The sequence below is a fragment of the Juglans regia genome, chromosome 4 (assembly GCF_001411555.2).
Source record: "Juglans regia cultivar Chandler chromosome 4, Walnut 2.0, whole genome shotgun sequence".
In the NCBI taxonomy this organism is placed as follows: Eukaryota; Viridiplantae; Streptophyta; class Magnoliopsida; order Fagales; family Juglandaceae; genus Juglans; species Juglans regia.
This window is the reverse complement of record NC_049904.1, coordinates 4,295,545-4,322,632: the sequence shown is the minus strand read 5'-3', so window position 1 is coordinate 4,322,632 and position 27,088 is coordinate 4,295,545. Positions and strand designations below refer to the sequence as shown.

Sequence of the window (27,088 nt, the reverse complement as noted above, 5' to 3'; positions counted from 1 at the left end):
GATTCTAGCAAAGTTTCAAAGTTGAGGAGCTCTAATAAGAAGGCATCAAAGCTCATTGGATGGTCTTGGGTGGCCAAAGAGAAGGTGGTAATAAATGGGGTATACGAGGGATTAAGACCACTAACAATATAGGCAATAAGAGTTTCATCATCAATTGCTTTTCCCATAGCAGCTAGTTGATCAGCATATTGCTTGGCAAGTTTGAGATAGGATGTTCATGATTTAGAGCTGCATTTTCAAGTGTGCTACAAGAGTTCTGGACTAAGATGCAAACTGAGTTGCAAGAGACGTCCATATTGTCCTAGATGTATGGAGACCATACACAGTGGCCAACACGCCTTCTGTGAGTGTTGCATTAAGCTAGATTAAAATAAATTGGAATTTTTATATCCAAAGGACATATGTAGAATTAATGGAAGGGACTTGATTGTCTTGAGAAGTGGGAAGAAATTGGAATGGGCATGGTTCAGTGCCATCAACAATGCCCAGCAAGTCATAGGTTCGCAACACAGGAACGAATTGGAACAACCAAATAAGGCAATCATGCAGTTCAAGTTTGATTGAGATAAATTAAGTAATGTTGGGAATAACAAATGAGGAAGAATCTGTCATAGGGATCGAATGTGTCAATCGTAGGGCTGTTGATACTAGAGAAGAGAGGAAGAAATGGACAAAAAGAATCTTAATTTCATTTACAAAAATGTACACTTAAATACAAGAAAGAAGATAAATTATAGCCCAAAATGTAGAGATCATTGCATCATAAAGGTTGAATCCACAAACGATAAACACAAATAGTCCGAGGATAAGACCGAAGATCTAGGAACATAGAGTTTATCTATAGCTCAAACACTAGATAATGTATTTGTATACTATACAGACTCTATGAATTGATTCTCTATATATAATATATCCTCTTCACAATACAAGTAGTACAGTGAACTCAACCTACAAACACTCTGATAGTTCCTATACTCTATCTCGGTATCAAGAGCCAACTGACTCACGTTTGATCCTATGGCCTTTCTGTGACACCCCGACTCCCATGTACAGAAACACGGGAATTGTGACGTCGGTATGATGACAACACGGGTCACACATCCCAACGAAATGTGCCCAAGTGTGTGCAACATGCAAAAAATGCTCAATAAAAATCGCAGCGGATAATATAAATAAGTCAACTAAGTACTATAAATTTAAATATAAGTATCCAAAATAAATTACCTTTAAAAGTTATACAGTTATCCCAAAATATATCACAAAGGGCAAACACATAAACAGATAATAAATTAAATCTTGATACATGAGAGCAACCCCAAGCCGCTCCTCCAGCGGAACCAAAGCCTAAGGTTCGTCATCCTCATCTACATCAAAATTTGTGATACCATAAAACGGTACCGTAGGTAAGTAATAATCCAAACAACCCTCAAGATAAAAACGTATTAAAGCAACCAACTAATAGATCCCAAAACTTCATTTTTCTCGAAAATGATTATTTTTCCAACACACGCTAAAAATTCCATTTTAGCCAAAACATATAATCCAACATTTTCCAAGAAAATGATTTACACAAAACCCAACCATTTATTGGACACTGTAGGCGGGAATCACAGGCGGGATTATACCACTATCCCTACCGCATGCACCGTAGGCGGGAATCACGGGCGGGACACAACCACCATCCCTACTTACCACCATTCCTACCGCGTGCACCGTAGGCGAGAATCCCAGGCGGGACTCTACCACCATCCCTGCTTACCACCATCCCTACAGTTCCTTTCCACACAATGAATACATATCAGAGCACTGTAGGCGAATATCACAGGCTGGACTATACCACCATCCCTGCTTACTACCATCCCTACCGCATGCACCGTAGGCAAGAATCACAGGTGGGATACAACCACCATCCCTACCGCGTGCATCGTAGGCGGGAATCACAGGCAGGACTCTACCACCATTTATGCTCACCACCATCCTTACAGTCTCTTTTCATTTTTCTCAGACCAGTCAATCCAAATATTTCAAACATACTCAAATCATTTCTCACATGAAAAGCCAGTTTTCAAATAAACACATGAACATGCATGCAATCATGCGAAAATCCAGTTTTCAGTTACAAACATGAACATGCGTGCAAACGCAATGAACACGACCCAACAACAGTATCCAACAACCAACAAATGTCAACACAATCCAATCACACAAACAATTTCATTCTCAAATCCATCCAACCCCTGTACTCCTCGGACTCAGTCTGGCAAAACCAACCAATCACAATAAATAAATGAGTTAGCGCAGAAATATATTTAAATCTTAAAAGTTATTTGGAAAAATACCTACAGCGCTATATAATAATTTCGGAAGGATCACGGAGCTGCAAGAAGTGGTAATGCAACAACGAAACAGTGCCAAATGCATTATGGCCGTGGGTCTCAAAGACCCACTTTTGAACGGGTGCAAACGAAGACCCGAGATTGATAGGGTAGGGCCTAGGGATGTCGGTGAAGCTAGTAGTGGTGGTGGTTGGCCGTGGGTGTCGGCGTAGAGGGCGGTCAAAGGCTAAAATACCCAAAACAGAAATATTGATGGTGGGGCTTCACCGGTGACAGATCGAAGGTGAGGATGGGTGCATTGGGTTGCTAGAAGGTTGAGGATGAAGTGGTGAAGAAATTGTAGCCAGAGGTGGCGCGACGGCGGCGCGCGAGCACAAGGAACGCCGCTGCTTCAAGCCGTGCGTGGAGGAGAACGTTGGTGTGTCAGGGGTTGAGGTTGGTTGGGGATGATGGCCGGCGGGAGGGGAACTTGTGGTGGTGGGTGGTGTCGGTCATGGGCGGCGGGTTGGGTGGAGGAGAAAAACGCATGGGGAGAGAGAGGGAGAAGGGTGTCGCGCGGGAAGCAGAGGGAGAAGAAAGAAAGAAGAAAAGGAAAAGAAAAGAAGAAAGAAAAAGAGAGGAAAGAGAAAATGGAGGGAAAGAAATGAGGTCCAGTCCTCACATCTTAGGTCACAAAAATGATCCAACGGAAACGATTTCAAAACAACAAATAAAATAAAATAATTCAAACGTAGTGATTAAAATGAAAATAAATAATTAAACCCAACAATAAGTAATTAAATATGAAAAGCCATTTAAATGCATAACCATAATTAATTATAAGAAAGCACTTCAAAATAATTTTCACAAAATTAAAATCATAAAAATAAACTCACTAAAAATCCAACCAATCTTAAAACAAGAGAATAAATTTTTGAATAAATAAAAAATAAATCAATTAATAAAAATACACTAAAATACAGGGTGTTACACTTTCAATTATCCCCTATTTTTTCTTCTTCTCCTACCCCCCTCGAACCAATGTTTCTTCTTCAAAATCTGCCCGTATCATCTCTACCAATAACTTTTCTCATTTTTTTTCTCTCAAACTCACCAAAGAAAACTATTCACTATGGAAAACCTCTACCCATATCTACGGGGATAGCAACTATATGGCTATGTTGATGGGTGTATCACTCTTCCCCCTCAGTTTATTGATGGTGCTCCTAATCTGGCATTTACTCAGTGGTATCATTAGGATTAGGTTCTTCTTAGCCTCTTGGTTTCCTCCCTCTCTGAAGGGGTTTTAACTCAAGTTGTTGGCCTCACCTTTTCTCGTGATGTCTGGATAGCCCTTAGATGCATGTACTCTGCAACATCTCATACATGTATTACCCGCATTCGGTTCCAACTCTCTACATTGAAGAAGATTATTATCAAAAAGTCAATCTCGAAGACTCGGAAATAATTTCTTGTTTACTTGCTAGTTTGGATTTGTCATATGATTCATTGGTGACCTCCATCACCACACGGGTGGACCCACTTTGCTTGGATGATCTCTTTGGCCACCTCCTTTTTTTGAAGCTCGCCTTGATCAACGGAATCCAGCTACTAAACTCAACATCACATCAACGAATCTTGCTAGCAAATTTGATGCTACACGAGGCCTGTTACACCAACCGTGGCCATGGTCATGCCTCATCTACTACCTTTTCACCATCCACTCATCCAATGCGTCGAGTTTGTGGGAAATCTGGTCACATGGCTCTCAATTGTTGGCATCGCTTTGGTCACTCCTATCAAGCATCTCAACAACCTCCCACCACATATGTTGTTGCCCCTAACTCTGGATTTGATACACAGTGGTATGCTGATACAGGTGCTACACATCATTTAACCAATGAGTTTCAAAACATGAATCTTCATGCTGAGTCATATCAAGGTCAAGATTAGATTCAAATTGGGGATGGTTCAGGTTTGCCTATAGCCCACTTTGGGGCCACTTGGTTTTCCTTCCCTCATACTAATTTTCTTTTTGAGACAACTATTACATGTACCCAGTGTGAGTAAGAATTTAGTATCAGTTAGCAAATTCACCACTGATAACAATGTTTTTCTTGAATTTCATGGCCGGTATTTTTACGTAAAGGATGAGAAAACGAGACAAATACTGTTGCACGACAAGACTAAGGATAGGCAATATCCATTGTTTCCAGCTTCCCCAACCACATCCTCACCACAAGCATTCCTCTCCTCTCGAGTGTCTCTTCAATCTTGGCATTCCTGACTTGGTCCTCCCACTATGCACACGGTTAAAGCTATTATGTCTAGGGTCTCTCTTTCACATAAAATAAAGTCTGTATGTGGCGCTTGTCAATAAGGAAAAGGCCACCAGTTACCTTTTGAGTCGCCTGTCTCCTCTTCTCAAGGTCCTTTAGATTTAATATTTTTGGATGTTTGAGGTCCTACCCCTGTCTTTCTACTACTGGCAATAAATACTATGTGCTTTTTGTTGATCATTATAGTAAATTTTATTGGCTATATCCTATCTCCAATAAATCTGATGTGCTACCTATATTTCGATCATTCTCTCTATATGTTAAACGTTTATTTAATCGCAAAATTAAAATGCTTCAATTGGATAAGGATGGTGAATATCGCAGCCTTGGCAAATTTCTCACCTCGGTTGGAATTCAATATCATCTCACATGCCCCTACACTCACCAACAAAATGGCTTTGTCGAATGTTGACATCGCCATATTGTCGAGACTGAGCTTTCCATGCTCTCCCAAGCATTAGCCCCATATAAATATTGGGACTTTGCCTTGTGACTTGCCTGCTACTTAATCAATCATCTCCCTACGCCTAACCTCTCAAATATTTCTCCTTTTGAAAAGATGTTCCAAAACTCACCCACCTACACCATATTAAGGGTTTTTGGATGCGAGTGCTGGCCTTTCCTGCGGCCATACCAATCACACATTCTGCCATGTTGTCTTCAATGATCAACTTTCCCTTTTACCCACTCCAAACTTCCCATGTCTTCTCCACCTATCGCCACAAACTCACTCCCTACCAAGCTACTTATTCCACCTATCATGCCTACCTCACGTATCAAATTTGTTCTTGGACTAGTCCCAGTTTCACCAGGGTCTTCATCCCAAGTTCAGTCCAATACATCGCCTACTCATTCTTCATCCATACTATCCATCACCCCTTCATCATCACGTCCCACATCTCCCACCCTACCACCCACCTCGAGCTCAACGCCACATCAACCACCCTCGCCCATTCCTAGTCCAGCTGCTGCAAGTATGTCCTTGCGAACTCATCTCATGCGTACAAGGCTCCAAAATGTTATCTCAAAGCCAAAACCTCACATTGATGGCACGGTATGCTATCCACTACCCAAAGCTTTACTGGCTGCATGTGACCCACTTGAAATTGAGCCTACTTACTTCACCTCAGCTATGAAAATTTCAGAATGGCGCCAGAGCATGGATGCTGAGATTAATGCTTTAATCCGTAATGGAACTTAGTCATTTGTACCTCCCACTTCAAACATGAATATAGTGGGGTGCCGTTGGGTATATAAAATCAAGCGACATCCAGATCACTCACTAGAGCATTATAAAGCTTGACTAGTAGCCAAAGGTTATCATCAACAAGAGGGAATTGATTTTCAAGATACTTTTAGTCCTGTGGTCAAGCCGTGCACGATTAGACTAGTCCTTGCGCATGCAATTTCTCATAAGTGGCCTATTCGACATGCAGTTGGATGTTCAAAATGCATTTTTACTTGGTTTCCTTCAAGACGAAGTCTATATGCAATAGCCACCAAGTTTCATCCATCCCCAGCAGCTAAACCATGTATGAAAGCTTCACAAAGCTATTTACGGCCTAAAACAAGCCCCATGAGCTTGGTATTCCAAACTGAGTGACAAACTCCTCTCCCTTGTCTTCACTAATTCTAAAGCTGATACCTCTTTATTTGTATACAAGGATACTTCGCCACAATTTATTTTCTTATCTATGTTGATGACATAGTGATCACTGGCTCTAATGATAAGGTTCTTACCTCTTTGATTACATCTCTCAATCTGGGTTTTGCAATTAAAGACATGGGCCAGTTGCACTTTTTTTGGGTATTAGGCCAGCTTCCTTCCATATGGTCTTTTTCTTACATAACAATGTTACATCTTCAACCTTCTCAAGCGTACAAACATGCTCGACGCCAAGCATGTATCTTCACTGATGTCTACTACTCATTCTCTTTCCCTACATGATGGCGATCCAGTTGAAGATGAGCACATGTATCGCAGCCTAGTGGGAGCTTTACAATACCTTTCTTTAACAAGACCAGATATAAGTTTTGCTGTCAACAAGGTGTGTCAGTTCATGCACCATCCAACCAAGCCCATCCTCCACTTTGGCAGCATACTCAGCTACCGATTGGGCTGGCTCTTCTAAGGATAGACGCTCGACAAGTGGCTATGGTATATTTTATGGTAATAGTCTCATCTCAAGGAGCTCAAAAAAGCAATCAACTGTTGCTAGATCAAGTACAGAGGCAGAGTATCAAGCCATTGCTAATGCCACAATAGAGTTGATCTGGATACAATCACTACTGAAGGAACTCGGAATTCTTCTACACCAACCCCCAGTTCTATGGTGTGATAATGTACGGGCTACTTATTTCACAGCTAATCCAATCTTCTATGCTCGCACAAAGCATGTGGAAGTGGATTTTCATTTTGTACGAGAACGAGTGTCACAAGGGAGTCTAATTGTCCGTTTTCTATCAAGCAAGGACTAGCTTGCTAACATACTTACAAAACCACTTGGCTCAACACGTTTTGTTACTTTGCGGAACAAGCTTCATGTGGTGGTTCCACAATCCAGCTTGCGGGGGAGTGTAAACGATAAACACAAACAGTCTGAGGATAAGACCGAAGATCTAGGAACATAGAGTTTATCTATAGCTCAAACATTAGATAATCCCTTTGTGGTTAGAGTATTTCCCATACTCTTTATAGACTCTATGAATTGATTCTCTATATATAATATATATATCCTCTGCACAATACAAGTACCTACAGTGAATTCAACCTACAAACACTGGTATTCTGTACTCTATCAGAAATATCTGTACCGCACATGATAAGATAAATATAGAAACATAGAGGAGATCATGTTATTGACTCAGTAACGGTAGGATCAGTGAGCTGGTCTTTAATTTGCTTATCTGTAATTTGATTCTGGCCGCATGAATGCAGAGATGCTTATGAGCTGGAACCGTGTAAAAGGTCTGGCTAGCTAACACAAACAACTTTAACGCGCGATACCCATATTCATAATAATGGAAGGCAGTTTCCTAAAGTGAGAGATACCTTTTGTCCCTCTGGGCTTTCCACGAACTTTTATCTGCAGAAACCTTTACCATTCACAGAGAAGCACGTTGCGAAAGTTGTGATGATCATGCGATCGACCGGTACATGTAAATAACTCCAAAAGCAGCGCGTAATCAACTCCCCCAAGTTTATAGTCTCTGAGCTGGCTTTTGGTAAAGCACATCTGTCACGTGTAGACATATAAACGAGGGCTTCTCAAGAATCACATTTTCTCCTGTTGTTTATTTGAAGAGTACTGTTACATTCATAAAATAATTATACAAAAATAACTTTACAAACTGACGTATTTTTATCTGATATATTATATCTACTTTATAATAAAAATAACTTTATATATAATTTGACGAACCACATCAAACTATATCAGTTTGTAAGATTATTTTTATGTAATTCTTTTGTGGCTAGAGTATTTCTCCAATTATCTAATGATCATGTAGTAGGGTATACACTCTCTCTCATAAGTATATAAATAACACTAGATTTTATAGTGCCGCTATATTTTTTAATCTATCTTCTAATTTATAAAAATAAATTGAAAGGACGTCAATTTGAGAATATCATGTTGATCCGTTAGAATTCAAGATTTAAAATTAATTTTATGCAAAAAAAAAAAGTTCTAGGGTTTCGAGAAATGAGATAGCTTTTCGAACTCGAAAAGATTGTGGATATCGGGTAACATAAGTTGGAGAAAGTTCATTATTATAATAGCCATAGATGTATTATTGTACGTCTATATATATTGTGTATGGTCCTTTTCTTCTATATAATGCATGTAGTCTGTCATGACTTGAGGCCGTAATGAACATGAATCATGTATATGCATGGTGCAAGCAACTTGACTCGTTATAGTACCGATGACTAGATAAGAGAGAACTGGACGATACAGATTACAGACAAGGTTGGAGGAACAGTCCATTCAGAATTCCCCAGCGGCGTAGTAGTGCATGTACATGCATTAATCATGCATACATATGCACATATTAGATATATCTATATAGAATCCATCCATCGATCCGAATCTTCATCCTGAGTTTTTATTTCATTGTCCTAACATTATTACATAGTTGAGTCATGGGTTTGGAATTACTTCCATTGAAACTGTCCATAAAAACAAGAGCACTGTCAACATCTTCCTATGTAGTGGAGACTTAACTCGTTTTGGGCATTTCAAATTCAAGGTACCAACATGTATATATGCATGCCAACGAAAGAAAACAAGAAGATGTCCATGCATTGTGGAGTACTGTAATTAAATTAGCTGGTGAGCACTGCTCATCAAAAACTTTATGCATGTTGAAGAGAACTTGGATGATCAATTAATGATCATGATGTATACGTCGTCAAGTTTTACTGCTTTAGATTTACAAATCAAAAGTTAAAAGTAAAAACCTAAGTCAAATTAATATTTATTATATTAATGACATGCCACAAATCACATGAAAATTTCAAGATTTTTGTGGTAAAATTTGTAGCAAGTTTAGATAGCTGGCATATTTCATATATAGGTAATGAACGGTGCTACTCTGTCGCCTGCAGGTAATCGCTTGCCGCCTAGTGCAAATTGCACTTTTCTTTTCTTATTTTGTTTTTTATTTCAAATATTTTTTTAAACATGTTTAAATATTTTTAAAAAAGAAAAAAAAATACAAATACACTAATATTCACTTCATTAACTATTAAGAAATTAAAAAAAAAAAAATTTAAATGCATGAGTAGTTAAAATGAAGAGACAAAATGAGGAGACATAGTAGCATCATTCATAGGTAATTAATTAGGTAGCTAGCTAGACTGATCAAATGATGCATGTCGGTCACACATGAGCTGCTGCTGATGCATCTGAACTTAACATATCACACAACTGATGAAACAAAAGCAACTAGCTCATGAACTATATGCTTAACCTTTTTTGCTAGGCAGGGAAATTAAAGGTCCACAGTTTTACTTTTCTCTAAATTTTCCTACTTGGAAGCATTCATAATAATAAAAATATCTGACTATAGGATTTTATTCTATATATCATTCTAGTTTGGCACTATCCAAGGGACGGAGCTAAGCACATTTGCTAAGGAGGGGGGGGCCAAATTCTTTTGGGGAGCAGAAGGGAATTTTCTTTTTTGGGGAGGGGGATCAGAGGGTGCCATTGCAGAAGAGGCAGCAAAAATAAGTAACCAGCTTTTTGCCTTTTTTAATTTTTAGTCATCACAGCCTTGGGCCCCCTCTCGCCCCAGCCAGCCTTGGCCTCGCGCGTCCATGTCATCATCCTCGATCACTTTAAATGATCATGTCCTGCCCTCCTCTTTCTTCACCAAGCTTACCTCCCCATAAGCACATCTCTTCTGATCTAAACACATAATACAGAGAGAGTGAGAGAGAAAGGGCTGGCTGTCAAATGCATAAAATGGCCACAAACCAACCTTCAGTTAACCTGCATGCAGATGAAGACTATATTGATATGGAACTGAGCTCTTCTTCCAACTTCTTGTGTTACTTTATCAGTTCCCCACCACAAACTAGAGAGTTTGAGTTCCAAATGACTTCAATGTCACGTGAGAGAGAATCCACAACTTCCCCAGCTGATGAGCTCTTCTACAAGGGAAAACTCCTTCCTCTTAACCTCCCTACTCGGTCACAAATGGTTCGAAAAATCCTTCAGAGCTCTAGCACAGAAATTGAACCCAAAACAGAAGAAGCCTTAGAAGAAAAGTACTATAGCAGTCCTTTTATCACTAGTACTGGCCCCAGTACTGCAGATTCTACCAATAGCAGTACTCCACTTGACTCCCGCAACATTTCACCATCACAGTCTTGCCGGTTTAGTAGTGAAGTAAGCCCAGATGAGTGCTTCTTAGAATGGTCTATTGATAAAAGTGAATTCATTGGCAGTCATTCAAAGAAGTCTTGGGCCAAGAAGCTCAAGCAAATCAAGCAATTTGCACTTGGTCAAAAACTCAAGGCTTCAAGTTCATATCTCAAGACTTTGTTCAGCAAATCTGGTTGTTCAGATGCATCCTCCAGTGCCAAGGCAGCATGCACTCCAGAAGCAAAAACTGCCTCAAAGGGTAAGGATTGTCTAAATAAGTTTATGAAGGTACCCAAGAAAAACCCACTCGGAAAAATTGATAGGGAGAAATACCAGATATCATCCACTTGGATGAAGAGCATTGATGAAGAGACGCTAGGGAATCGAACTGTTTGCAGCCCCAGGAGGTCTTTTTCTGGGGTTAGTCAACGGCGTTCTGATACCAAGTCATGGTCTTCGTCTACATCTTCTTCTGGTTCTTCATCCTTTTCATTCGGTTCAAGTGGATTTAATGATCTACAGCTGCTCAAGAGGATCAATTGCAGCATGGACTCAGAGCTTGAGAGTTCAATAGATGGAGCAATCGCTCACTGTAAACAGTCTCAGCAGCTATTTAGTTCTTCAAAGGTTGTTGGTGATGTTGCTTCAAAGAATGAATTGTGTTGGGATCAAGAAAGGAGAGGACTTTGCATCATCTGATGGAAACTGGAGAAAAGCTCATGACAGAGACATTTCCTGAATGTAATATTGTGACGTTCGGATTAGATGGTTGGTTTCAATGGACTATCAGATTAGTTAAATTAATGGGTGAAAGATTATAGTTTCTTATTAATTTAATTATAAATTAACTTTAATGGGAAAAATCCTAATTTTCTGCGGAATTCATATGTTCTAGCCCGGCCCTTCGATCTGTACTTTCGAAAGCTACACGCGCTGTCTGTATAATTGTGCACTTTTATAAAAGACCCTCGTCCGTAAAAAGTCATGCCACTGAGTATGATTTTGCTCCGAGAAAATATTCTAGTCATAAAAATATTATATAAAAATAATTTTATAAATGAATGTGGCTTAATCTGATATATTAGATTGTAAAATTATTTTGATTGTAAAATAGATCTAACCGATCATTTAAAACACGTCAATTTGTGAAATTATTTATGTAATCTCTTTGTGACTAGACTATTTCACAAAGCACTCCTCTTTTGATCCTATAGTTCCCGTGAAAATAAAGTTATCACACTTTCTTTTTTTTATATTGGCATCGGATCATGTTCTAGAACAAAATCCTGACTAATTTCAGAGGTGTACAGGCTCTTGGCAACGAGTTTTCTATAAGTGCACTCTGGGTAATTCAAGGAGAAGTTTCTCCAGTATGACCAGTTCTAGAAATTGTTTGCACTTAAGAGGATTTGAACCTTAGACAGAGATGGAGCATACCACCAAGACCAAGGTCTTTACCACTTGAGCTAATTACATCTAGAGATTAAAAGCTATCATACTAATGTGGTTTAATTTGTTTTGATATATTAAATTGTAAATTTCTTTTTAAGTGTAAGGTAGATGTAATGCATCACAACATGAATCGGGTAGTGAATTATCCTTTTGTAATTTTTTTTGTAAATCAAAGATTTCTATTTTAAATATGTTTCATCGATTTTGCATTTCTTAAGTAGTCTAACACAAAAATCAACTTATATATTAACGACCTCTATTCTTATTTGGAATGTGCGGGGCATATATAGCCAATCATGGTACTATGCTTCATTTGAAACACTTGATCCACACTCATAAGTTGCCTTTGATTGCTTTGCTTGAGCCAATGGTCGCATTTGTGAAAGTTGTTGCTATCGGTAAAAAAACTAGGTCTCCCTCAAGTGTTTTCCAATGAAGATAAAGGGGGGGAAAATATGGGTTTGTACTAAATTTGATATTTCTATTACTGCATTTCATTATTTTGAACAGCATTTTACTTTCTTTGTAGATTGGTGTAGTTTTACCACCATTTTTTCTGTTTTGTATGCTAAGCGTAATTATTCTTTTTTCTACATTATTCTTTGTATCTAAGCAAGAAAATGAAATACTTTCTATAATAATTGGTGTAGACTTGTGCATTTTTGGTACTCTATTCTCAACTGTATAAGACAGAATATGAAATTTTTAGTGGATTGAGAGATGAAATTCGTTGACCAGTACTGAGGATGCACAATCCCATCAATTTAAATGTAGCTTTTGGCCTTGCTAAGTTTCAAGAAGAATATATTTGGAGTTGGTATGTTGTCTTGATTGCAAAGAGTAATGGCTATTGAGGTAGTGAGGAAGTAGGCAATAAGTTTCAAACGTCTTTTGTTCAAGGGAAGAAAATATATTCTTCTCAAATGGATGAAAAGAGAAGGAAAATGTTTTGTTACCACAGTAAGGAGAAGTGGAATCCTAGCCATGTCTGTATAACTCCAAGAGTTTATCTCTTGCAAGGAGAGGAAACTGTAGCTGATGAAGAAGGGCCACAAAATGGTAGCTGTGAATAAGAATAATTGGGAAAAGACATGGTAGAAGAAGATGAAAACCTAGAAATATCAATAAATGTTATTTCTAGTTGTCTTGGTTCTAATACTATGAGATTGATGGGAATGATTGGATCTAAGTTAGTGGTGATATTAGTAGATTCAAGAAGTACCCATAACTTTTGGGATCCCTTGATGGCCAGAATAGCCAGTTTGAAAGTAGAGGAAGGGCCTAGACTGCAAGTGAAAGAGGCCAATGGTGAAAAGCTTTCGAGCTGTGGAAAATGTGAGCAGGTCAGTATTAAGATTCGAGGGAACAAGTTTCCAGTGTCTTTTCACTTGTTGACACTGGGAGGTTTTGACATGGTCTTGTGGATCCATTGGCTTAAGACATCAAGACCAATCGTATGGGAATTTTTACTAATGATAATGAAGTTTTAATGGCTTGGTAAGTAGATCAGTTTACAAGGGGTGTGTTCTGGGTAGAGTATAGTGGAAGATGGCAGCCAATTCTTCGAGTCTGTATTGAGGAGAAAGTTTAGGTTCTTATCGCAATTAATTCATGAGAGAGTAGAAGAGAGGACTAGTCAGAATTAGTGTGAAGTGATGAAGATAATTTTGGATCAATTCTAAGATTTATTTGGAGAACCTACTGGACTGCCACCAAATAGAAGCAATGATGACCACATTAATTTGAAAAAGGGCACAACTTCTATTTCAGCGAGGCCTTACAGGTATCATCATTACCAAAAAATTGAGATAGAAAAAATAGTGTAAGATTTACTTAAGTCAGGGATGGTTAGGACCAGTCAAAGTCCATTTTCATTTCCTGTGTTGTTAGTAAGAAAAGCTGATGGGAGTTGGAGGACGTGTGTGGACTATAGAGCCTTAAATCAGGAGACCATTAAGGACAAATTCCCCATTCTTGTGATGATGAGCTTTCGGGTGAGTTGCATGGGGCATAGGTGTTTTAGAAGTTGGACTTAAGGTTTGGTTATCACCAGATTAGAGTTAGGCAGCAAGACATTTCCAAGACAACCTTCAGAACTCATGATGGCGATTATGAGTTTTCGATGATGCCATTTCGGCTTACTAATGCTCCTGCCACATTTCAGGGTTTGATGAATGATATTTTTAAACCTTTTTTTGAAGAAGATTTTTCCTTGTCTTCTTTGATGATATATTAGTTTACAACAATGATTTTAGTAAGCATGCAAGGCAGCAGACAATTTTGGGTGTTTTGAGACAGAACAAATTGTTTTTCAAAATATCAAAATGTCTATTTGGTGTAGCAGAAATGGACTATCTGGGTCATTTAATATCAGGAGATAGGGTGAAAGCTAATCCATCTAAGATATCAACTATATTGGAGTGGCCTGTGCCAAACAATTTGAAGTCCCTTAGGGGTTTTTGGGCCTCACAAGTTACTACAAAAAGTTCATGAAGAATTATGGTATGATTGCAACACCTTTAACCTTCTTGCATAGAAAGAATGGGTTTGAGTGGATTGATGTAGCTGATGAAGCATTCCAAAAATTGAAGAAAGCTATTACACAGCCACCTGTATATAAATTGAAGCATTCCCTTTTATCGACTTATTAAAGGGAATTGTTAGCACTTGTCTCAGCTGTGTAGAAATTGAGGCCGTATCTCCTTGGACAGTCTTTTAAGATTAAGATTGACCAACCAGCCCTCAAGTTTTTACTGGAGCAAATAGTGAGTACTGAATCATAGCATAAGTGGGTGGCTAAGTTATTGGAATATGATTTTTCCATTGACTATAAAAGTGGGAAAGAGAATAAGGTTGCTGATGCCTTATCCAGGAAGTTAGAAAAGGAAGAAGCAACATTGGCAGTGATTTCTTTCCTGACCCCAGTGTGGATTGATGAACTCAAGCAAAGTTATAGTCAGTCACAAAAGATTCAAGAGTTATGTACTAAGTTGCAGAAAGGGAAACAAGTGCTTAACACTATTCATTACAGCAGGATTTGTTGCTGAGGAAGGGTATGATTGTTCTCATTCCTGCATGCTAATCCTCAAGCTAGTCAATCGGGTTACCACGAAACTATCAAGAGGGCTAAAATGGATTTTTACTGGTATGGCATGCGTACAGACATCAAGAAGATGGTGAGGAAATGTGATACTTGTCAAGTTACAAAGTATGAGAATATTTCCCTGCTATTTTGTTGCAACCACTTCCTGTTCCAGAAAATCTATGGTCTGATATTTCTATAGATTTTATAGAAGGCCTACCTTTATCCTATGGTGCCAGTGTGGTATTTTCTATAGTTGATAGATTGACAAAGCATGCACATTATTTCTCTCTATCTCATGCATACACTACAACTAAGGTTACCCAAGTATTTTTTTTCAGGAGTGTTTAGATTACATGGGATGCCTTGAACCATTATTTCTGATCAAGATACAATGTTCAGTAGCAATTTTTGGAATGAGTTGTTTGAGTTGCAAGGTACAAATTTGGCTTTCAGTTCTGCCTATCATCCACAAACAAATGGGCAGACTGAAGCTTTAAATAAGTGCCTTGAGAGTCACTTAAGATGTTATGTGGGTTCTTAGCTTAAGCAATGGAGTTTATGGCTTCCAATGACTGAGTGTTGTTATAATACCAATAGTCATTCATCGATTAAAATGACTCATTTTGAAACCTTGTATGGCTATGCCCCTCCTAAGTTGTTGTCTTATGTGCTTGGGACAACAACTAATGCTGCAATGGATCCCCAACTGAAGACAAGATAGTAGATCAAATTACAGTTGAAGCAGAATCTCAATCATGCCAGAGAAAGAATGAAGTTTTTTGCAGATCAGAAAAGGACTGAGAGGAGAAACTGCAGCAAACTGTGGCATTAAGGCATAATTTTAAATTGGCACCAAGATAGTATGGTCCCTTCAAGTTATAACCAAGATACGGTATGCGTTTATACTTGTTTTGTAAATGATGCGATGAGTTTTGGGTCTGTATAGGGAGACGGTGCATTTTGGGATTTCTTCTAATCAAGGGAGTCTATAATTCAGTTGAATAACTAGGGAAGGGAGGGAAAGTTGAAAGTATCGTACGTTGAGCTTGAGATCATTGCGTGGAGTTTGGAATGACCTTGAATAATTCCGTTTTCTCGGTTAATAAAGTTCCAATATTCATTCTTTTCCTTTTTTGCAACTCTTTCTTGATCTTGATACTTAACAAAAAGAAGCTTGGGTTCATTACATGACCAGCTTTTGGGACCAAGATTGATCTTCAGAATTCTCAAAATATCCTATAGCATATATAGTACTTATCGTAATCCCAACTATATATATATATATATATTCATTTCAATATTAATGGTTGAGATCTAATTAAAGAATTACGTGGTTTAATATCTATAGAATTTTAAGAGTCATTGATCCCTTAAATTCAATAAGAGAAATTATAATATATGTGTATTACCGAATCATCACCTTCATTTTCAATATGCATCTTAAACGTCTACTAATTTTATCACATTATTACATATAAGTTGTATTGTGCATTCTTAGTTTAAATGTTTTTGGCTTTCAATAAAGACGGCCAAACCTACTAATTTTTGAAGATCAAGCTGGCTCAGCCATGCATGAAGATCAATGCATGGTCGAGTACTACTACTGCTCCTACTACCCCTTTCCTCTTTAGCCTGGCTCTTTCATCATTTTGAATCAGAATTGGAAGAGCAGTAGTGCTACAGATACGGATACAAACTCACGATCGAACACTGAATTTTCCAGATCAAAATGCTAACTTTAATTAACGCTCTTTTAAAAGTCATATATATTTGTTGTATAACGCCTCAAGGTTTCATACCTTAATTACATTGAGAAATTTTCATTTTGAGTTAATTATTCTTGCACATTACACGCGCGTATTATTTACGACTAGTGTAATGTAAAAACTATATATGATTAAAGCGAGACCTACCAACCTTCCCCACTTGATCCTTTAATAATATTTGACATATATCGGGTTGTAATTATGATTTTCATTTTTTTGCTAGATAACATTTTATTGAAATATAAAATTAGAGTACAGACATTGGGGGTGGAGAGAACGATAAAAAGGGAAAAGGGATCGACAATTGGTACCCAACAAAAGTGGTGCGAATATCCTTTCTCTCTCCCTCTCACAAACACACTACAAATATAATAGTCATGTGTAGATACATTTAAGTAGGGCTGAGTTCCGACTCTTATAGAGTCGGAGTTGACATTTCCAACCTTTAGAGGAAAATTTTTACCCTGACTCCGATTAGAGGTTGGTACTTTGAACTCCGATCGGAGCTCCGAACGGAGGTCGGAGCTTCGACTGTTTATTGGGCTAAATGAATGCTCTTTTTCGACTTTTGGGCTCACCAAAGCCTAATTCCAAACCTGTAAAAAAAATACTGAAAAAAAAATTAAATACAATAGCTTAAAAACTAAATAACATGTACTCATAAGTTATAACAGTCTCATTTATTACAACATTGACTTAGTCTTTAAAGATAACTACATAAATATTAAACACGGATTTCACTCAAATCTCAGTGGTCCATTGGTCATACCTGAAATGAAGATAGAAAGTTGCAAGCAATAAAGAAAAAAAAAACTGATAATAAAAAATTGAACACGGAAAAAGTAGAATTTAATTCTCACCAAGACTCTCAGTCATCTTAGTGCGCACAATTAGATCTATAAAATTACAAAAAAATAGAAGTTAGAAATATTAAAGATAATTAAATAATCATTTAAAAGTACGTAAAGTTACTCGATTCAAGCCTATAGCTCTCGGCATCAGCGCTAACGATATCTAGTCCAATGGGTATTTCACTTATCCAATTCTGTGTACAAACGAGGGCCTCCACGGTTGACAGTGACAATGAACTCTGATAAGCATCCAACACAAGACCACAAGTGCTAAACGCTGACTCTGAGACTACTGTAGTGACAGATATGGCTAGCATATCTCGGGATATACAGGAAATGATTAGATACTTGGTGGAATTAACCTTCCACCAATTTAATAACTGAAATACATCACTAGGTGTCTCGACAGTTTCTATAAAATACCGTTCAGCCTCAGATGTACACTGCATAATATTCCTCATTGCAATGAGTTGTTGATAGTGCAGATGGTCTGTAACCTCTCCGAATGGGTCAGTATCATCTAAGGAAGCTGTCGACCCTATCGGCCTCGAATGTGAGGAGCTACCAGCTGCAGATGAAGGCTGACAACTATTGTTGTAGTGACTATATAGGTCATCAATATCATTTTTTAGCACTCTAATAAACTCTGCAACCTTCACTACCCCGAGGACGGAATTTATCCAAAATTCTATAACGGGCAGCTTATATTGGGAGTCAAGGATCACAACCACAAATAGTAATCAATTTATCTTCTCAATATTCTCCCAATATTTATCATATTTGATCTTCATCCTCGTAGCCATAGCAGATAACAATCCCCTAGAGCCATCACAACTATTTTGCAAGTGGAAGTGAAGCCCTGATAGCTCGTTGAAGTACAAGTTCGCAGTCGTATATTTGGATCCAAATATCCATATGGTTATGTCATAAGAAATTTTCAAATTTAAAGAAAGTACCTCACAATAGTTCGATCATGTGCGTCTGGCATACTGAGCCCCTATCCCGTTGGCTCCAACAAAGCATACCTCAGGCCTGCATCCTCAACCTCCATCCCTCGAACGCTCTTTGGTATTTCTGTGGCACATCCAATATCATGTATGTAGAATTCCATTGAGTTAGAATGTCCAAACACAACATACTAGAATATCCAATCTAAAGATCTTCTGCTATTCCCTTAAACTTGGCAAGCCTTTGGGGAGAATCCCTCACAAATCACATAATGCTGCAGACTCTAGTAATGGAATCTTCAACTTCTTTTAACCTTTCAACAACTATGAGGTTGATGATATGAGCACATCATCAAAGATGAATAAACTCGTGCGCCCGAATGACATCATCTTTCACCGTCGTATTCTGCTTAAACCAATCAATTGTTTTGTCATTGGCACTGGCATTGTCAACTCTAATACACAGCACTTTTCAAATTTCTCAGTCTTTTATACAATCATCCATCTTCGCCCCAATGATTGCACCTTTATGATTCACAATTTCTTTGAAACTAATAATTCTTTTATGCAAAATCCACTCACTGTCAATGTAGTGTGTTGTGATACACATGTAGCAGATGTTCTGTATGGACGTCCATGTGTTAGTCATAAATGACACTCCCTGGCCAGTGGTAATAAATATATTCTTCATCTCTGCCTTCTCCTTCGCATGCCTCTTCATACAATCTTGCATCATTGTATACCGTGATGAATTGGGAAATCATAGCTCAATAGTTTGTACAAACTTTCGGAAGCCTCTTTTGTCGATTGTGGTAAAGGGTATCTCATCAGTAATTATCATCTCTGTAAGTATGTCCCTCAACATCTTCTCACTGTATTGAGAGATGACCAGTTTCTTAGCCTTTGTACTATCAGTGGTCGTAGAAGTTTTGTAACTAAGCTTGGTTTGATCAGTGGCCACCAATCTCTTCGCGATATTATTTCGTTGGCAACCATTTAGATGTGCTAGTAACACACTGGTGCCTTACTTCTTCGAATGACAATCACAAAGTTGCCCACAGTGATGGCATCTTACTTGCGGGTTTGCACGATCACCAAGAATTTTCGTGCAATGCTCCCATATCCACGACATTTTTTTAGAAGGCCATGGTGGTTAATCGTGCTCAATGGGGCATCTCCTCCTCTTCATTGAACATATCCTCATCCTCTATATCTACTAGGAGTCGACTACTCGTACAAGATGTAGCTATTCTAAATCTAGATGTAGCTGCTCTAGATGTAGTTGCCCTAGATGTGGCTCTAGGGGTGGAAGTACCCATCGATGTAGGAGCAGTAGCACTGACATCTGCCACGTCCCCTTGTAGACGATTGTCTCCACTAGGTGTATGATCCATATCTCAATTAAAGAAGCTGAAAAAATAAATTAGAAGCAAAAAATTAGTTTAAAAAATAACTAGGCTATATTAAAAGGTATCAACTTATTTAAGATGGAGAAAAATAAATTAGAAGCTAAACATAAACAAACATACATGAAAAGAGACATCAATTCATTAAAATGCATCAACTCATTTAAGATGGAGTGTCTTGTGACCACCACAATTCTGATAAGCATAAGGTGACCAAGAAAAGCATTAAGGGTTGGGTTAACTAATTTGGACAGTTTGGAAGGGACCAAGAGAAGCATGCATGGCCTTGATTTTTGAGGTCAAATTAGGCAAAAATAAAATGACAAAGAACTACATGCAGCATTTCAATTTTCCACTACCAAAGTTCTAACAATTAATGTTGAGTTTTTCATAAACCATTTTGACCTCTCATGGTTTTTTGTTTTTCCTTTTTTTTTTTTTTTTAACCATCCTGCCTAATGACGTTGGCATATTCTAAAAATCTATGAATCATTTTTCAAATCAATAAAGCAGCATCTTATATTACCTTATATGCTTTTTATCCTTTTTCAAGAGATCAAATAGATCATAGAATAACAGGAGCCGGGAGGTGCTTTTTTGGGAGAATTTTATTTGTTTGATATTAAAATAATATTTCTTATATAGAAATATGAGAAATACTATATCAATCGAAGTAATTTAAAGATAAAATCAATATATTTATATACTGACTTATATACAGCCATGAAGAAAGAGTAGCTCGTAGATACTCATTTTGGATATTAGTTTATTAGAATGAAATTAAATAGTACTGAATTTTAATTATATTAGTTTATTAGTTTACTATTCTACAATTTATATTACTAACTTTGTTCTGTTGGGTCATGTGGTTTTGATTTTTGAAGCAGTAACATCTCTTACACATTTTATCAAACATATTGCATGCATAGGAGCTGTTGGAGGAGAGCAATGATCTAGACGGCCTTCTAGTTACATATCTCAGCTGGTTCATGATGTTATCTCATTTATATATATTGTTTGACATAAACTTGAATATATATAAATATATAATATTATGACAAGATTATATATGTAATCGTGCTGATTAATTCTCATTCCCATGCAATTGTCTCCATTAATATGAGATAATAAAAAAGCTAGCTAGCTGCTGCATGCGTGCGGTTCTCATTGATATAATTTGTTTTCTGTTTGTTTTTATTATTAGTTTACTATTCTACAATTTATATTACTAACTTTGTTTTGCTGGGTCATGTGGTTTTGATTTTTGAAGCAGTAGCATCTCTTACACATTTTATCAAACACATTGCATGCATACTGGTTTGCACAGCCCAACGCATCAACCATATTCAATTCTATCACATTTCCTTACTACAACACAATTTCACATGAATCACAACAATTAGACCCAAAACAACTAATTCTAGGCAACCCAACAACATGGAAAAAAAGAAAACATAAAATTAAATTTCCTTGATTTAGGGCTTAGAGTCGGACGACTAACTAGAGGCTGGTCTGAGAAGTGAAGGGGAACGGAGTCAACACACTACGGAGGCGCAAAGAGGCAACGACGACAATAGAGAGGGAATGGAGGTGGCGAGTCGTAGAGGAGACCTAAGAGGTCCAAACTTCAGTGAAGAAGGAAGAAGGGAAGGGATTCTTATGTTTTGGACCCCCGTGTGATGAAATGATCACAATTATGTGGAATGGCGTCGTTTAGTTTTTTTTTTTTAAAACGATCACATCATTTTACATCTAATTTCTTAAAAAAAAAAAAAAACAATCGGAGTCCGTGTTCGAAGTTCAGAGCTCCTTGAGCTATGAACTTTGACTCCGACTCTGACTCCTTCTACTTATTCGGAGCTGCTCCAATTCCGACTTTGATTTTCGACCACTCCGACTCCTTTGGAGTCAGAATCGGAGCGGAAGTCGAATGGAGTCAGAATTTTCAGAAGTTTGCACAGCCCTGCATTTAAGGGAGAGTTTCATGTGGAGGAAACCAAAAAAAAAAGAGAAGCAATACATCTATAAAAGAATCTCATAGGAAGTAAACCCACAACTGATATAGTTTTATATGATATATTATATCTATATATGTTTTAATAAAAGTAACTTTACAATCTAATATACCACATCAAGCTAGTTACGTTAATTTGTGAGTTTACCTTTATAAGATATTTTTATGGTTAAAACATTTCTAAAAAAGGTAGTGAATAAAAGAAAAGTATTTTATTAAAGTGCTCGATCAGCGCATGACTTATAGGTAACTATTGTTATGAAACATATACATAAAAACTATGGTGTATATATGCATATACATAATTTGTAAGCAGTAATACGAGCTGGGTGCGTAGCTGACTTGTGGTCTAGAGGCAAACTTTGGCACAAATTAAGCATTGAAGTGAACAAATCCATACCTTCATGAGTTAGTATAGTAGTTGGCCCTTAGTCCAAAAGGTACCTAGCTAGCTACGTTGTGGTTTTACTTAATATTTATCGAAGTATCATTGTTCTCATGATAACGTCTTTGGAAGATTGGGGCGCAGGTACTCCACATAGCCCACACTCATTCGTGTGGAAACCAATAATATTGATGTTTTTCCATGTCATACCCACAAGGATACGAAGACAAAATCAGCTGTAGAACACTCAAAATCTTACAAAAAAACTTTTAGTTTTTTGTCTATTGATTATGATTTAACATATATAATTTGAGCTGACATGTCTGCTAGATTTTTGACACAGGTTTTAGGATAAATCAGTACTACCAAACCAACTATATATCTATATATTAAGATATTTCTGCAGGAAATATCAGTAGGTCAACAGTACTCATGCAGGGACAATATGTAATTACAAGCAACTGATGAACTTTTCCCCACCGCCTGAGTTTTTCTTTTTAAATTGAAATTATTTTTAATTTTAATTTCTCACTTTTTTTTTATATTTTCTTATTCTTAGTTCATATTTTATTTTGTAGTTTTGAATTTCTAGGTCTTCTTGCTATTTTTAGTTTATTTTAGTTTTATGATAAATATCTTTAATAACTTGGAGTGTTTTTTCTCTTCTAGTTTAAGTTTATTTTTCAAGCTCGCATGAAGAATGTAATATTCTTACATACTATATATAAATTGCTTGGATATATGTGATGAGTGATCATATATATATATATATATATATATATATATGTCGGCAAACAAGTGGAGCATGTGAGTATTGTCAGTGGAGATATAGAACTCAGGAGGCATCAATATCTTCCGCGAGCAACTTGTCATCAAACCTGTCTCTGATCTATACGTACGATCATTAAGATAAACTTCAATATTATTTGTTCAAAGAAAAAAAAAAAGAACGAATTATTTGAGTCTCTCTGTGTGTGAAGTTGTAGACTGATCTCTTGATCACTAGCTACTTTATACACATACATACATATATATATATATATATATATATATAGGCGATCATTTCTTCAGTAGTACTTCATCTCTGAATGCAGTGATCTTTTGTTTATACAATGAAAAAAGATGGTAAGTAGTTCAGTTCAGTGAGTCGGTACTGATTGAGATATGTCAGTGCAGAAATCGACAAAAAATCATGGATCGACAGCAATTGACACAACGTATAGTAGGTCACTTTTGCAAATTATGAGCCGAAAGTGATATTTATAAAGGGAGAGGCTCTAAAACAATTACACACAGATAGGATTGCTAGTACTGCAGGCCCATGCATTTGTCAATAAGTTGTTTGATTCATTTGGTTCCTTATATATCAATTCATTTTTGGGAGCCACTGTCCCCATGATCACTCCTGACCGTTAAAAAAAAAGGAAAGGGAAACGAAGTTTCATAAAATATCAAATAGGTTACATGATCAGTTTGCTTGCCAAAAAGAGAAAAAGAGTTTAGCATGCAGGTTAAGAGGTAAGAAATGCAAACAATTTTTTTTTTTTCTTTTTGGTATCTGAAATAATTCCAAGAAGAGTTGTGCTACTCTGTCGCATGTCGCCTGAGTTGCACCGCTCTAAGTGATGTTAAGTTAAATTGGTCTTTTTATTTTTTTGCAATTTTTTTATCATTTTAAAACATTTTTAAAAAATATATAAAAAAATATCAATAAACTAACAGTAGTAAAGATAAAAAAATAAAAAAATAAAAAAAAATATGAGGTGTCAAAATAATGGGATAAATTGAGTGGACAAAGTATCATTTTTAAAGTGAATTGTCGGATTCTCTCTCTCTCTCTCTCTCTCTCTCTCTCTCTCTCTCCCCTGAAACAGTGAAACTGAATACTGCTACGGGTCTCGAATTCGAGACCCAAAAAATGTCCCGAATAGTGTAATTTTTTTTCTTCTTTTTTTCTTTTTTTTCATGTAATTTTTTAATCATCATAAATATTTTTTAAAAAAATAAAAAATTTACATCATTAAAAATATTTTCTTAATCATTCGGTAAAAAAATAAAAAATAAAAAAATCTCATTCAAGACATTTTCAAAACATTTCTCAAAAAGTGGAGCTCGTCGTCTTTCCTCCCTCCTGTCTTCTATCTATCATATCAACCGGCCCGTTGTTTTCATGTTTGGTGTGTTTAAATTTGTGAGATGTTTCTTCGCATTTTCAGAGAAGATGAAGACCAAATCGAGCTATATTCGCTGCCACTACCAGGCTGCTGGCCACGCGATTGTTGGACACTATTGATATTTGGAGCGGCTTCCGATTGGTGTATTTTTTTTTTACCATAATTGGTAAATTGCTTTTTCTGATTTTTTTTTTTTTTATAATAAGGATCACATTTCATTCATAATAGAAAACATACAAATTTGACTTTAAAAAGTCAGTTACAAACATTAATAGCTTCCCAGCACACTTCCGTGGCTGAGTAATAGTAACTAGGTGACGAAACCCATACCCCGACTACACAGAGTAGGGTGCACTAAACCCCATACACCGCCTAAACGGAGAGGGGAGATAACACTGTTCGGACCAAGGTCCGAAGGGACAAAAGTTTTTGGATTTTTATTTTTCAATAAAAGAAGAATAGGACAAGAAATAAAATACAATGGAAAACCACTGTAACAACGGAAAAGGAAAATGCTCCAAGCAGCTGCGATGGCGCGTGTAGTACACACGCCACCCTGGGAAAAAACTGTCGACCGATCTTGGAGGATCCGGACTCACAGAACTCAGTGGCGCCACGCGAGAAAGCCACTCGCCGAACATCTCTGATAACTTTTGGCCGCGCGTGTGAGCAACTCGCCACACCCTGTTTGGCGCCGCCTTCGGTAGTCTTGAAGATCGGCGGCTAGGCAACTCCATGGAGAGGCGCGTGCTGATCTATGTTTGCCAAAGGATCTAGATCCGCGATTCTCCCTTATTTAGCCTGCAAAACACAACAAACACAAAATGGAGCACTACACAGAGGGTACGAGGGGTGGGGAGAGAGGGAGGGATGGGGAAGGAGCCGAATCTCCCACCCCCTCGAGTTAGAACTGTAAACGGGAGTTTTGAGAGAGACGAGTTTGAGAGAGAGCTTCCGGGTTCAAGAGAGACCGCTTTTTTCAATTAATGCTTATAAAATGGTTGAATCATGTGTCCAAGGAATTGCTAGTTATATATATATATATATATATATATATATATATATACACACTATTAGTACTGAAACGTCCAAGGGACGTTTGCCCAGTGGAGAGAAAATACATATGGTAATTATATATATATATGATCTATATATAGATAGAAATAAAAATAACACAATTGTATTATAAAGAATATATATATTTTCTCATAAATTTATAAATCATATAGCAAAAGGTTATAACCTAATCGCAAAACAAAATTGAAATGTCAAAGAGAACAAATAATATATGCAACAACCATAGTAATATATATGCAAAAGAAACTTGATATAAGTTTACAAAATGTAGTTTGATATAAGTTTTAAATAATAACTAAAGTTCATGCTACAACCATAGTAACTAACATATTTCTTTCTCTTTTGCATAAGTAATTGATAAGATATTAAAATTCTTATAGCATTGTTGGTTCATGTGGTCTATATCTGCATGAAGCTCAATTATCCATTTTGTTTCTGAGATTTCTTTCGCCATTTTTCTAAGATTGGCAAATGCTCCTAGAAAAAAAATATAGAATTTATTATAAAAATGATATATTGATTTATAATTGTATCATTTGAATTGAAGAAATTTTAAAAATGTAATGTTATATTACCTTGTCAGTATAATTCATGAAATGAATTGTTGAATAACCCAATGTTTTTTCTGCAGTTTCACCAAATACTATTGTAGCTAGCTGTCCTATACCATCATCAACTTCAACATATACTCGACAACTATTATCAACAAAAATATAGTTATATGTTAGAATGTATAGAAAATATATGTTAAATTTTTTAAGCAAGCAATGCGAACTTAAGGTTTAGAAAAAATGTACATGCCATGGTTGTGCAATGCTTATATGCTTACATTGGTAACATGAAAGTTTTTCATTGTAATCATAGCTTGTTTCTTTATTACATCCGATTTAAGACATATAAAAGAAGATTTGCTGGAGATCAAGCATGTTTATCTTGCCTTTCACCCAAAATTTTGGTTTCTATATGATATTTATAACAAGTATTAAAATGATTTTGTTGTGATAATCAATAATTAAAAAAGTATTGTTAAGAATATAATTTACTATTTCAGGTTGTGAAGCCTTAAGAAGTTCTACAACATCATAAATGTTTGTTAATTTCCAGACAGTTTGAGCAGTGGCATACCAAGGATTTTATAATCACATTTTCAAGCAAGAAATCATTGAGTGTTTCCCTGCATGAATTTAAGAGAAATTAAAAACAAATAATAATTTTTGAAAATGTAATAATTCTATATTGTAAACAAAAATTAATAAAAGTTTGTTTTAAAATTAAACGGGAAAAAGAAAACATATATTACCATTCTTGCAATGATGTTGCGCCAGGAATTGTAGGATTTATAGTAAACATACTCGTTGGTTGAGACGACAAAGAGAGTTCTAAATTAAAAAGATATGTTAGATA

At 36.8% G+C, this 27,088-nt stretch overlaps 1 protein-coding gene across 1 annotated transcript; it reads left to right on the top strand.

The window, feature by feature from the left end:
* Positions 1-10,073: 10,073 nt before the first annotated feature.
* On the top strand, positions 10,074-11,313 carry LOC108988436 (probable membrane-associated kinase regulator 4). The gene has a single exon (XM_018961700.2). It carries the CDS (start codon positions 10,117-10,119, stop codon positions 11,224-11,226), a length of 1,110 nt encoding a protein of 369 aa, XP_018817245.1. The 5' UTR covers positions 10,074-10,116; the 3' UTR covers positions 11,227-11,313.
* The last annotated feature ends 15,775 nt before the right edge of the window (positions 11,314-27,088 follow it).

Coding starts and splice junctions, on each gene's coding strand:
- LOC108988436 (XM_018961700.2), top strand. CDS start 10,117: ATGCATAAAATGGCCACAAACCAACCTTCAGTTAACCTGCATGCAGAT.